Source organism: Bubalus bubalis, chromosome 21, assembly GCF_019923935.1.
Source record: "Bubalus bubalis isolate 160015118507 breed Murrah chromosome 21, NDDB_SH_1, whole genome shotgun sequence".
In the NCBI taxonomy this organism is placed as follows: domain Eukaryota; kingdom Metazoa; phylum Chordata; class Mammalia; order Artiodactyla; family Bovidae; genus Bubalus; species Bubalus bubalis.
The window spans coordinates 59,710,033-59,723,559 of record NC_059177.1 but is presented as its reverse complement, the minus strand read 5'-3'; the positions used below and the strand labels follow the sequence as shown (position 1 = coordinate 59,723,559).

The 13,527-nt window shown below is 59.2% G+C and overlaps 1 protein-coding gene across 1 annotated transcript in view; it reads left to right on the top strand.

Moving 5' to 3' along the window:
• The window catches only part of PODXL2 (podocalyxin like 2), a 47,929-nt gene that overhangs the window by 34,004 nt on the left and 398 nt on the right, over positions 1-13,527 (top strand). The window contains exons 3-7 of the mRNA XM_025272459.2: positions 3,165-3,880; positions 4,437-4,511; positions 10,577-10,733; positions 10,944-11,005; positions 12,975-13,154. Coding sequence (XP_025128244.1) covers positions 3,165-3,880; positions 4,437-4,511; positions 10,577-10,733; positions 10,944-11,005; positions 12,975-13,154 — 1,190 coding nt within the window. The remainder of the gene's footprint in view (positions 1-3,164; positions 3,881-4,436; positions 4,512-10,576; positions 10,734-10,943; positions 11,006-12,974; positions 13,155-13,527) is intronic.

Genomic DNA, 13,527 nt, shown 5'->3' with positions numbered 1-13,527 from the left:
GTGGTGCTTACTAGACAGTGCTGCCAAGGAGCCAGTGGTGCTCCTGGAGACAGTGGTGTCCGGGAGACTGTTGTGCTCCAGGAGATGGTGGTGCTCAGACAGTGGTGCTGAGGAGACAGTGGTGTCAAGCACACAGTACTTCAGAGGAGACAGGTGTGCACGAGACAGTGTTGCTCTAGAAGAAAGTCATGTCCAGAAGACCGTGATGTTTGAGGACACAGTGGTACTCCAGGAGGCTACGATACTCAATAAACATTGTTGCTCCAGGAGGCAATGGACTCAGGACAGTGGGTTCCAGGAGCCGATGGTGCTCAGTAGACAGATATGCTCCAGGAGACTGTGGTGCTCCAGGAGGTGATGGAGTACTCAGGAAACATTGCTGCTCTGGGAGACGGTAGACACAGGAGACGGTGGGGTCCTGGTGACGGTGGTGCTCCAGTAGAAATTGGTGTCTAGGAGACTGTTATGGTCCAGGAAATGGGGGTGTTCCAGAAGACAGTGATACTCAGGAAACGTTGTTGCTCTGGGAGACAGTGGAATCAGGAGATGGTGGAGTTCAGGAGACAGTGTTGCTCAGTAGACATGGTGCCTAAATGACAATGATCCTCCAGACACTGGGGAGTGCTGCAGGAGACTGTGCTGCCAGGGGACTCTGGTGGTCCTAGAGACAGTGCTGTGCAGGAAACAGGGGTGCCCCAGGAGAGAGAGGAGTCTAGACACTGTGACGCTGCAGGACACTACGGTGATCCAAAGATGGTGGAATCCAGGAGACCGTGGTGCACACAGACAGTGGTGTCCAGGACGCGCGTTTGTTCAGGAGATGGTGGTGTCATGAGACTGGCGCAGTGTGCTGAGTGAGGTAGTGGTGGTGGAAGAGAAAGTGGAGGCCAGGAGACAGTTGTGTCCAGGACAGATGTTGGTTCAGAACACAGTGGTATACTGGGTACAGTGGTGTTCAGGAGACAGTGGTGTCCAGGAGAGAGATCTGTCCAGGAGAGAGAGTGCTCTGGGCACAGTGGCATCCTGCAGACAGTAGCACAGGAGACGGGTGTCCAGCATAGAGTGGTGCTCCAGAAGACAGTGGTGCTCAGGAGACACTGCTGCTTCGGGAGACCATAGATGGTTGGATGGCATCACCAATTCAATGGACATGAGTTTGAGTAAGCTCCGGGAGTTGGTGATGGACAGGGAGGCCTGGCGTGACAGTTCAGAGTAAGCTTCCCTCAGAATTTTGAGCACACCTCTCCTTCTTGCAGTCTAGTGTAGTTGATTAGAAGCCTGATGAGAGTCTGTTCCTTGTTGCTTTGTAGGCAGCCCATTTGTCCCTGAGAGCTGGCGTGTCCTGAGAGTGAGGCTGGGGGTGAGCCCGCCACTGTTCCTGTCCACGACCCTTCCAGCCTGAGGGCTCCTTCTGTGAGCCTGGACTCGGGGTGTTTCTGTCTTGTTGAAGATCACAGTAACTAGACCTACCGACACTGATCGCCTTTACTCCTTAGCTTATTTCCCTTTTGCTTTTGCTCTGATGATTTTTCTTCAAGCTGTTCTATCAAAAGTTCACATACATTGAAATGATTTTTAGTTTCCAAGAACTGTTCTTTTACTTAATTTATATTTTAGTTGAAGGATAATTGTCTTACACAGTTTCGTTCTTTTCTGTCAAACCTCAACATGGATCAGCCGTAGGTCTACACACGTGCCCTCCCTTTTGAACCCCCCTCCCATCTCCCGCCCCGTCCCCCCCTCCAGGTTGGTATAGAGCCCCTGTTTGAGTTCCCATTCCCGTTGGCTCTCTAGTTTACATACGGTGATGGAAGCCCCCATGTTACTCTCGCCGCACGTCTCGCCCTCGCCCCCGCTCTCCCCATGTCCGTAAGTCTGTTCTCTATGTCTGTTTCTCCATTGCTGCCCTGCAAATAAATCCGAGACCTTTTCTTTTTAAAAGACTGCTTGCCTTTGTTACCCTGCTCTTGCTTTAGGGAAGTGGTGTGTCTGTCTTGCTGAGGCGCTAGGATGAGTTGCAGCGTTGTCTTCTGCCCTCTGAGCTTTGGGTTCTGTGTCCTCACTAAACCCACAGCACGTCCCTCTCCTTGATTCTGACAGTGAGAACTTCCCTCTTCCACTGCTGACTTTCCTCTTTATTCTGGTTGAGAGGTTATCTGATTCTCTGAGCTCATCTGCTTTCCATGTTAACAGAAATTTATCCGTGTTTTTAGACTTTTATTTTCATGGTGTAAAACAATTGTCTCTTTTGTCAGAAATTTAGGAGGAGGAGGAGGAGGCTGAGCAGCTCAGTCAACCCCCGTAGACCTTTCCCAGCCCCGGTTCTATGGTGTTTCAGAACTTTGATGTTTATTATTATTATTACTTTTAGCTTCCATAGAATTTCTTTCTTTAAGTAGATAAATTAAGATTTTTAGTTGGAGTTTTATGTTGGTAACGTTTATTATTCTGAAACAAAGTGGGGCCGCCAATATCTGTTGCTACCTAGATGTACTCTCTGACATTTTGAATGAGTTTCCAAACAAACTGGCCTGTGCTTTTCACATCTCGTTGAGAAGACAGACGTCCCAGTCTCCAGGAGGCCTCTGTTCTCAGGGGCTGGTGGGTGAGGAAGCGCTCCTTCCCCGCCGGCAGTGGCGCTGAGAGCACGGGAAGACTCCAGACACTGGGGCTCAGCCTCTGCCCTCTGCCTCCTGGCATCGTTCAGTTCAAAGCAGGAGCGCCGGTCAGGGACGGTGGTCATCACCTGCCCTGAGAGGGTCCTCAGACTCACACGGAAGACCCCCACCCCAGCCTGTTAGGAAAGGGGTGAAGGGTCATGACGGTTTTCAGGGGAGAGTGCAGAGGAGGAGCCAGAGAGACACGGAGAGCCGGCTGCCAGAGCGGGGCGCAGATGGCCGCAGGCCCGGGTCCCTGGGGCTTGTACACTGGGGCGGGGCGCACCACGTCGCTCCCATGAAGGAAGTGAAGGCCAGCCTGGGGCTCGTCCCCCAGCCCTGTTTGTCCCCTCCAGTCCAGCCTGTTGCCCACGCCTTTCCCACGTGACCCACTGTCCACCGACCTCCCCACCATCCCCCTGAGACTATCCTGGATTTTTTTATCATCTGCTCAGCAAATCCATGAACAATGAAGCTCTGGAATGAAATCTCCCTCTCTGTCCACAGATTACGCTTTTCCGGACCTGACTGAGAAGGCGGGTCCCACGGACAGCACGGGCCAGAATCAAGAGACACCGAGTCTCGCCTCCCCGCTGCCCGGGGTGGACCTGGTGGGGCCGCCCTGGCACGTGGCTCCCGGAGAGGAGGAGGAGCAGCTGCTGCCAGTGACCGGACCCCAGGAGGGCGCCCGAAGGCAGGCCGTCGGCTTCCTGCCGGCGGGCAGCAGCCGGGCCCCGGGGCCCCCTGAGCACCGGCCCGAGGAGTCAGGGGATCAAGCGGCCTCGGGGGGGGAGGCAGGCAGCAGCATGGAGCCCAGCCTGTCCCCGCCTGGGGTCAGCCTGAGTCCGGTGACCCTGAGGGGTCAGGACATGGCTGGCCGCGGGCCGGGGCCCACGGTGCTGCCGGCCGCAGGGCGCGGCGGTGTGCCTGAGGCCCCTCCGGAACCCGGCGTGGAGGCCGCTGCTGCAGCCGCGGGCTTGGCCGGCCGGCCGGGCGCAGGGCCGTCCCCCGCTTCCTTCCCTCAGACGGCGGCTCCCGGCAGGGCTGAGGGCCCTGGCAGAGATGCCCTGCAGCCCGGAGGCTCGGCCTCTCTCCCGCTGGCCCCCGGAGGCACAGAGCTGACACCTTCTTCTGTGACTCTGAGGCGAGATGACCTCAGGCAGGAGCCCCAGGAAGGGCCGGCCGAGGCAGCTCCGTCCAGAAGGCCCTGGGACTCCACGCAGGTAGAGTGACTGTGCGGGGCAGGGGCGGGCAGGCAGCAGATTCCGGGGGCACTGCTCACGGCCCATCAGTGGCATCCTCTCCACACTGGCCCGCCCACCCCCCAGCCTTCCCCCCTCTCAGTTCAGGGTCCCCCTGCTTGTCACAGCTGCTGGGGGGCACTCCCGCCAGCCCCCTCCCCCCCACAGCCCCCCACGTGTGCCGCCACCCTGCCATCCTCCCCACCCCACGAGTCACTCTCACACACCCCCAGCCTGGCCCACCCCGGCCACAGAAGAAAAGGGGTGGTCCTGGGCGGTCAGCCTGGGTGTCCGCCCACAGGTGCACTGTTCGCCCTTCAGAGCATTCCAGTTCCCTCTGCCCTGGAGCCTCTGGGCCCGCGCCTCCTGTCCCGAGAGAGCAGGTTGTGAGCTTTGGCTGGGCTGGGGGCTGTCAGTCGTGGAGGTGACGCAGCTGGTCTGCCCCCCAGCCGTCACAGCCACACCCGGCCTCGCCCTCCTCGCGTCTCCGGGGTTTCCACTCAGACTCCCTCCAGACCCCCTCTGTGTCACTGCACAGGTGATCTGCAAAGACTGGAGCAATCTGGCCGGGAAGAACTACGTCATCCTGAACATGACTGAGAACGTAGAGTGTGTGAGTGCCGGTGGGTGGGCGGCCAGGCCCTGGGGGGGCTGCGGGGGACGAACTGCTCTCACCAGTGCCTGAGAAGAGGGCTCCCTGGTTTTAAGTCCCCAGGGCTCTTTGTGCTCGCCCCCTCTGTTTGTGACTTTGTGCACAGGGTCGTGTCCCTGGGGCTCTTTGCACCCGGCCCCTCCGTCTGTGATTTTGTGCACGGGGTCGTGTCTTTGCAGGTTGCTTCTCCCGCGTATCATCAGTTTTCCACCTGCGTCCTCTCTCAGGTGTCTGCTGGTGTTAGTTTGGAGCTGTTTCCAGGAGGGCCGGTGCAGCCTGCTGGGGGGCTTCACTGACCTTCTCCGGAGGGTGGTCTGGCTGGGCCATTTGATCTGAGAATGTCTTATGTCGGTGTCTTTAGGTCCTTCTTCCTGGGTGAGTAGGATCTTGGAAAGAGGAACTTTGTCCTACCTGATGGTGTGGGGCTGGGCACCGGTGTTCTGGAGCAGGTGCGAGAGGGCTCTTGTCTGCCAGTTGGGACAGCGTGCCTGCCGGCAGTTGACTAACTGCGCTGGTATGCAGTGTGAGCCTCTCCTGCAGTTGGGCTGCAGTCTTGTGCCAGGAGAAGGGATGTTTGTCAGCTCTACAGTGTTGGGCGGGGGGCAGACGGGGGTCGCCTAGGGATGCAGTGCTTTTCAAGCAGACTCGGAGAGCTGTCTTGTTCCAGCACTGTCCTGGAGCTCCCGTCCTCCCCTTCCATCCGCCCCTCCTGTCCTCCCCTGAAGTTCTCTGGAACTCCCGCCCTCCCCTCCCGTCGTCCCCCGGAGCTCACCAGTGCTGCGTGTCCCGAGCTCGCGGGGAGTGGAAGTGTCCGTGTGACTGCATCTCAGCTCTGCCCAGGCTGGCTCAGGACCTGCTCTCTGGGCTCGCTGAATTGGGAAACGGACCCGCCATCCGCCCACTTCTGGTGCCCGAGTGTGTGGCTTCTGTCTCCTCTGTTGATTTGTTGTGGCTTTGTCTTCGTGGTTTCAGACCTTAAAACACAACCTTCGTTCTTCTTTAGTGGGTTTGGGGCGGGGTAGTGAGAGTACATCACATATTTAATCTGGAAGTGACCAATGAGATACTCACTTCTTCCCAGCATCTTTATAAATGGGTAGGTTTTGACATCATGGGTGTGCTTTAACCCAGGGCAGTTCTTAATCTCATGTATGCTCAGTCTGTTAACTGGATAAAATGCACGATGCGAGGGCTGTGGGTCGAGTTTATTCAATGTCTGAGCACGGAGGCCCCGAGGAGCTGCTCGCAGAGAGGCACACTGAGCCTGGATGGCGTGAATTTTGGTGAAGGAGCTGCTTGCAGCCGGGGTCTCCGGGGGGAGGCTGCCGCTGGCCTTGAGGGTCTTGCAGTTCGTGACTCTAGTGCTTGGCTGCATGTGGGACAGAGCGGGAATCTAGGGCCAGCGACGTTCTTCCTCAGTGTGCGTGTTGCCCCTGCAGGGCCCAGGCATCCAGACACAGCCTGCTTCGCCCGGCTCTCCTCTCAGAGGGCTCTTGTAGTCGCGACGCCAGTGGCCAGACTTGATCCTGTGGAGCTGAGTGGCGGGCAGCCTGCTTTGTCCGCACCTGTTTGGCCAGTGAGTGCCTCTGAGCCGGCTTCTGAGCCCTTTGACCAGCCTGTGGATGTCTGCTAGCCCCTGCTCTCCTCTCGGTGCTGTTTGCTTATCTGACGGCGTCAGCTCAGTGGCGCCGCTGTGTCAGGCAGGCCTGTTGTGCAGCGCGGCCTCCAGCGCGCACGGGCTCAGGAGTTGTGGTGCGTAGGCTTGGCTGCCGTGCGGTGTTGCAGGATCTGCGTGCCCCCACCCAGGGCTCAGTGTGTCCCCTGCTCTGGAAGGTGGAGTCTTCGCCACTGGACCACCAGGGAGCTGCTTTCCGTGTAGCGGGTGCTCCAAGCTCTTCTTGTATGTCCCCTTCCTCCGACCCAGAATTGGCATTCTCCAAGCGGCCTTCTGGCTGTTTATGGATATGTGGGGCCTTGAGACCCTGCAATTGGGGTGTGCATACGTGGATAATGACATCTAAAGTTAATGTCTCTTTTTCTTCCCAAACAACACAAAGAGATTAAAACGCTTTCTGTTTTCCCTGGTTTTACCTGCTTTGTTGTTCTTCTCATTTAATGTTTGTGCAGTTCAGTCACTGTCGTGTCCGACTCTGTGACCCGTGGACTGCAGCACGCCAGGCCTCCCCGTCCATCACCAATTCCTGGAGCCTGCTTAGACTCATGTCCATCAAGTCAGTGATGCCATCCAGCCATCTCATCCTCTGTCATCCCCTTCTCCTTCTGCCCTCAATCTTTCCCAGCATCAGGGTCTTTCCCAAGGAGTCAGTTTTTCGCATCAGGTGGCCAAAGGATTGGAGTTTCAGCTTCAACATCAGGCTTTCCAATGAATATTCAGGACTGATCTCCTTCAGAATGGACTGGTTGGATCTCTTTGCAGTCCAAGGGACTCTCAAGAGTCTTCTCCAACACCACAGTTCAAAAGCATCAATTCTTCTGCTCTCAGCTTTCTTTATAGTCCAACTCTCACATCCATATGTAACTACCGGAAAAAACCATAACTTTGACTAGATGGACGTTTGTTGGCAAAGTAATGTCTGTCTTTTTTAATATGCCATCTAGGTTGGTCATAGCTTTTTTTCCAAGGAACAAGTGTCTGAATTTCATGGCTGCAGTCACCATCTGCAGTGATTTTGGAGCCCAAGAAAATAGTTTCTCACTGTTTCCATTGTTACCCCATCTATTTGCCATGAAATGATGGGACCAGATGCCATGATCTTAGTATTCTGAATGTTGAGTTTTAAGCCAGCTTTTTCACTCTCCTCTTTCACTTTCATCAAGAGATTCCTCAGTTCCTCTTCACTTTCTGCCATAAGAGTGGTGTCATCTGCATACCTAAAGTTATTGATATGTTTGACGTCTACCTAATTAGCCATTATTATGGTGGGATTTTTTTTATTGTGGTAGAAATCCTAGCATAAAATTTACCATCTTGATCATTTTTGAGTGTATGGTTGTTAAGTATGTTCACATTATTGTGGAGCAGAGCTCCAGGAGTTTTCTGTCTTGCAAAACTGAAACCGCCCCCATTAACAGCTCCGTCTCCCCCCCAGCCCCTATTCTGCTTCCGGTCTCTGAACCTGGCTGCTCGGGGCCTTTCGTGTTAGTGGGTCGCACATGAGCTGCTTTTGCTGTGACTCGCTTGTTTCACGGAGTGTCACGTCCTCAAGGTTTATGCTGGGTGTAGCAGGTGTCAGAACTGCCTTCCTTTCTAAGGCTGAGCAGTATTCCAGTGTGCGGAAGGACCACGTTTTGCTTATTGTTCACCTGTTGACAGGCCTGTTTCCGCTGTTGTGGAGAATGCTGCTGTGAATGCTGTGGTGTGTGCATGCCTTCCCAGACCCCTTTTTGAATTGTGTGGTGTGCGCAGAAGGGCTTGCAGGCCACCTGGTGATCTTATCTGTGACTTCTGGAGGAGCTGCCGCACAGTGTCGTGCCGCAGCCACGCCATTTTCCATCGCCCCAGGCACCACGAGGAGTTGTGTGTGGGCGCAGGGCCCGGGCACTAGCTGGGGCGCTGCTGTGGCCGTTGGGGAAGGTCCCCCGCCCGGGGAGGGCTTGGCAGGGAAGACAGGGCACGCCTGCGCCTGCTTGGGGGCGTCCTCACGCCTCAGGCTGTGGGGACAGCCGGGGAGGGCGGCTGTCGGTCAGGAGAGAGCCGCACAGCCTGAGGGCCACACCGCCTTCCAGACTGTTCCTCAGGGAGCCTCCGTGTGGACTTGTGATGCCATGAATCAACCCTGCGTGCTTCTGAACGTGACAGAGGGGGGCTCCTCGAGTGTGGTGTTCTGTCCCGGCTTCTCGCGCTTCAGCTCCTGCTTTCGGGAGCCTCTGTGTCCTTGCGCGTGTGCGTTCACGCTTGTCCTCTCTCTGTCCTTCTGGCTGGCGGCGGGCCTTTGAGGGGCTTCATTCCCAGGCTGCTGTGGGTCTGCTGCTCTGGAGGCTCTGGGGTCTGCACATTGGCGGGCGGGCACCGGGCACACTCTGACGGGCGCCGCGGGTCACCTTGGCCGGGTGCTGTCCAGCAGCTTCCCACGGTGGCCTGGCAGTTGCTCCTCCGCGGCAGCGCCTGGCGCTTGGGGGCTGCTGGCTGTCTGCGTTGTTTCCCAGTTTAACCATTTTGCAGGCCTCACTTTGTGGATTACTTTGCTTTTCTCTGATGATCAGTGAGATTGAATGACTTGTCGTACGTGTTTGAGCCTCTTTTCTGTGAAGTAGCTCATCAGATCTTCTGCTCACTTGGCAACTGGGCTGGCTGACTTCGTTTATTGATGTCTGTAAATCATTTATGCATCATGGATGTGAAGCCCCCGTTCTGTGTATATGGTGCGAGCGTCTCCTGCTCTGCGGGCTGCCTTTTGACCCTCTTGATAGAACCCTCTGATAAGTGGAAGACCTTTTTTTTTAACTTCACCATAAAATAGTCCAACTTACCAATTTTTTTCCTTCATGGTTAGGAATTTGGGGTCCAATTTAGAAATCTTTGCCCACTCCAAGGCCATGCTTGCTTCTGAAAGCTTTCCATGTAAAATGCACCTGAAATGGACTTTGGTGTGGGTATGAAGTATGAGTCCAGGGGTGGTTTTCTTTTCTTGGGACACCCAGTTGTCCCCGCACCTGTGGTTGAAAAAGTACTTTTAACCCTCACAGAAAGTCTGCGGTTTTAGGACCAGTGCCCACATTCTCAGATGGGAAACTGGGGCTCAGAGAGGAACAGTGTTTTGCTAAACGTCACAGAGCTGACAAGTGGCAGAACCGAGATGTGAACCCACACAGGATTCCAAAGCCAGTGCTTTGCCCTCAGTTCCCATCTACAGAATGCATGGTGCGAAGTTAGGCTGAGCCAGCCGGCCTCCTCGCGGTGACCCTGTGGCTCTCGGGCTTGAGCCCGCCAGACATGTGGGCCCCGAACACGTGAGGTGTGCTCAGGCGGTGTGCGACCCTCACCCACGAGGGGGCCCAGGACACACGCCCCGCTCGGGCCCCGTGCACACATGTACACGAGCGCGTGCGCACACACACGCCGACAGTGGCAGCCGTTCCGGGGGCTGGGGCTTCCCTCTGGCTCACTCAGGCATCTCCAGGCACCAGCCTCTCGCGAGTCTGAGGCTGGTAGGAGCCGTGCCTGGACGTGCCGTGACAGCAGGAAGCACGTCGTCCTGCGGGTGTGACAGCCTCGCCGCTTAGCCTGGGCTCCAGCAGAAGGGTTGGGGCCCACACGGGTGGCAGCTCCAACACCGGGCGCTCGAGAGAGGCAGGAGCCGGGGGTGGCGACCGCCCGTGTCCGAGAGGGGAGGGGCTGCTGGGGGGCACCACCAGGCCTGGCGAGGGTCTCTCCCAGGGGGCCCCATGGGGACAGTGACTGGCTGGGAGTCAGGAGCAAGGCCTCCTGTGCGTGCTGAGTTCCTGTTTGCCGCCAGCCGCTTGGTCTTAAGTTGTGTAATTCCCTGTGCACAAGGGGAAGGAGACCTAAGCAGGAGAGGAGTGTCAGGTGGGAAGGAGGTCTCCCCGCCCCCACCCCCGCCCCCAGCCAGGGCCCCAGAGCTCTGGCGCCTCTACTAGTCCTCCCGCTCCCGCTGCAGCCCACCAGGGCACAGACGTCCTCCCTGACTCCCTGACTTTGGGCCCTGTCTCTGCAGTGAGGGCCGGCCTGGGGCGGCCGCCTGCCCCCTCTCCTCCGGCTTGTCCCAGCTCTCTGTCACCTGCCGCATGTGGCCCCTCGGGCCCTGTGTGGGTGCATCTGTTCCCCCAGCTCACCTGCGAGTAGCCCTAGGCAGGCCCCGTGCTCGCCCTCCTGGGGGCGAGAGGCCAAGGCAGGACTAGGTGGACTCGGGACTTGCACCCCCGCCGTCCCCCGTGGTCCCCGGGGCTCCCGGAGCAGCCCCTCTGGGCAGCCCCCACGGCCCTTTCCAGGTGGGAGGGGCTCGGGGGTGCCACTCCCAGCGAGTGAGACTTCTCTCCGCCCTCAGGAGGTGTTCCGGCGGCACCGGGGGCTGCAGCTCCTGGCCCTAGTGGAGGGCGTGCTGCCCCGGCATGGCCGCGGCCGCCATGGCGCCTGGCACATCTCCCTGAGCAAGCCCAGCGAGAAGGAGCAACACCTGCTGATGGCGCTGGTGGGCGAGCAGGGTGAGCGGGGCGAGGCTCGGGGCTCTGCAGGGCCCACCTCGTGGGTCATGGAGAGGTGGGGTGGGGGGGTGGGGGGCGGATCTGGTCGGGAGGACTGCAGGCCTATGTGCCGCGTAGGGGGGAGGGGCTGCGGGGGCGCAGGCGGGGGTCTGAGGGTCAGGGGTTGAGCGCCTGGCGGCTACGGCTGTGCTGACGGTGCCCTCTGCACAGGCGTGGTGCCCACGCAAGACGTGCTGTCCATGCTGGGCGACATCCGCAGGAGCCTGGAGGAGGTAAGAGCGCAGGGTGGTGGAGGCATGGCGGGGCGCAGCCTGATCCAGCCCCCGAGGGGCATGGAGTCACCCGCAGCCGCCTTGTGAGCCACGTGAGATGGCAGGTGCGGACCCAAGCCACGGAGCGGGGTGGTCAGGAGAGGGCGCAGAGCAGAGGGAGCCTCGGGGGTCTGGGAGGGTGGGTGGCATTCCCTGGGTGAGCAATGGAGAAGCACCGTGTCTGCTCAAGGAATCCTGCAGAGCCTGGTGGACGAGGGAACACCACACGTTCCCAGAGGCGTGGGAGGGTCACCATGCGCTCCTGGGGACCTGGGCTGAGGGGACAGGCTGGCAGACACCCCCCCGCCCCGCCAGATGCACCTTTACTTACCTCCCCCCTTGAGGACAGCCCGTGTCCTCCAGGCCCTATCCACTCACGGGCATCCAGGCCCTTATCAATCCCCTTCATGCCCACGGGCCTGGAGTGTCCACGGCAGAGCTGAGGTACGCGTGCCGTGGGCCCCCCTCCTATCTCCTGCGTGCCAGGCCGAGAAGGGCGGGGCCAGGGAGGCTCCGTCTTGCTGTGGGGCTTCTCGATAAGCGCACGGAGTGCTGAGGGCCAGACTGGGTTCTCCCTCGGGCTCATTGCCAACTGGGGTTGTGAGCAGGAAAGAAGCCCTGTTGAGTCCTGCTGGTGCCCATCTAGATGACAGCAGAGAGGAGATGCCCCCACCCAAGGCACAGCCGGGCTCTGCCGCAGACGTCCCATGAGACACCATGTCTGCACCACCTGGGGGGGGGGGCTGGCTGTGAGCTGTGGGGTTCATGACAGGGCGGGGCTGGTGGGCTCCGCCTTGTGTACAGGCCCTCCTGCCTCTTCCCACCCAGGGGTCTGGGTCTTCTGGCTTTACCAGACGCTTCATTCAGATGGATTTGGCAGAAAGGCACACTGGGGCTTTATTGTTGTTTTAGCAAAGAGTACTTTTGTAAAATATGCATGTGTTGTTTTCTTGGCCCCACTGGGTCTTAGTGGCCGCGCTTGTGATCTCCAAGGTTGATGACCGTGTGCAGGATCTAGAGCTGTGGCATGACGGGGGTTTAGTTCCCTGACCGGGGGTGGAACCCGGGCCTCCTGCATTGGGAGTGCTGAGTCTTAGCCACTGGACCACCAGGAAAGTCCCTGGGCTGGGTCTTTGGAAGTACACAAGTGGGCAGATTTTCACGTGTGCATTGGTGGTGAATCCAGCAGGAAAAACTGAATCTTGATAACGTAAAAAGTGGAAAAGCACTGGAAATGCACAGGTCATTCACAGGAAGAGGAGCTGATTCCTGGCCTTGGAAAGGTCTGCAGCAGAAAGTGGCCCCCCGGGTCTCTGCTCTGCAGGCGGCACCCCTGCCCACCCCGGCACCTGTCATTTGGGGATGGCACCTCACTTTCTCTGCTCCCGGGGCCTGAGACGCTGACTGGAGAGAGTCAGGGGGTAGGGGCGGGGGGGGGCACATCAGCCGCTTGGCCAGGGCCGGCTGCCCCGCCGAGACAGCGCACGGTGTGGGAGCGCTGGGCAGCTCAGTGACACTGGTGAGCATCCCAGCGGGAGGAGGAGGCTGGGGGCAGCCCAGGACGTGGACACCCACCCTAAGGTGGGAACTGAGTTTCTGGAGCCTGGTGGGGCAGGTGTGCAGTGGAGAAAGTGCGCAGGCCCCCAGCTGCCCTGTCTGCACCCACGTGGGTGGGGCAGTGTGGTCTGTGACAGCCAGTTCATGGCGGCCTCTGGGGATTGGGCACCCCCAGGTGGGCGTGGGGCCGGACATCAACCACAGTTGCGTCAGAGCCACTGCAGGCCTGCTAAAGGAGTCTGGGGCCCTCCGGGAGGGTGGTGGGCTCAGGCAGGGCCCTCTCCCATCCCTGAGCCCTAGCCCTATAGGCCCTGGGGGAGCCCGGCACCCCAGGGCCCCAGCTAAGGAACCGGGCCCCTCCCCCCACCCCCAGATTGGCATCCGGAACTACTCCACCACCAGCAGCTGCCAGGCCCGGGCCAGCCAGGTGCGCAGCGACTACGGGACGCTCTTTGTGGTGCTGGTGGTCATCGGCGCCCTCTGCGTGGTCATCATCGTGCTCGGCCTTCTCTATAACTGCTGGCAGCGCCGGCTGCCCAAGCTCAAACACGTGGTGAGCCGGCCGGTGCGGGCGGGGCGGGCCGGGGGCTGCCCTGGGGGGGTGCCCGCAGGTCAGCCGTCTGAGGCTGTGTTCTCGGGCTGGGAGGGGGTGGCTGCAGTGAGGCGCCTGTGCAGAGGAAGGCACCAGCCTCCCTCAGGCGCTGGAGGTGCAGGGCGTGGGCTTTGGGCCGCAGCCCCAGGAGGAACCCCTTTAGAAGGCGTGGGTGGTGAGAAAGGGGTCCGCTGCTGTCCGGGGGTGGGGGCCCTGGCTGCTGGGTGGGAGGCTCAGGGGTCATCTGAAAGGGTTAGAGCTGGGGAAGCCGCGGACCAGGGCCTTGCGTCGTCAGGGTCCGCGGGGTCAGGGCCGGCGAAGGGCCGGGGTGGGG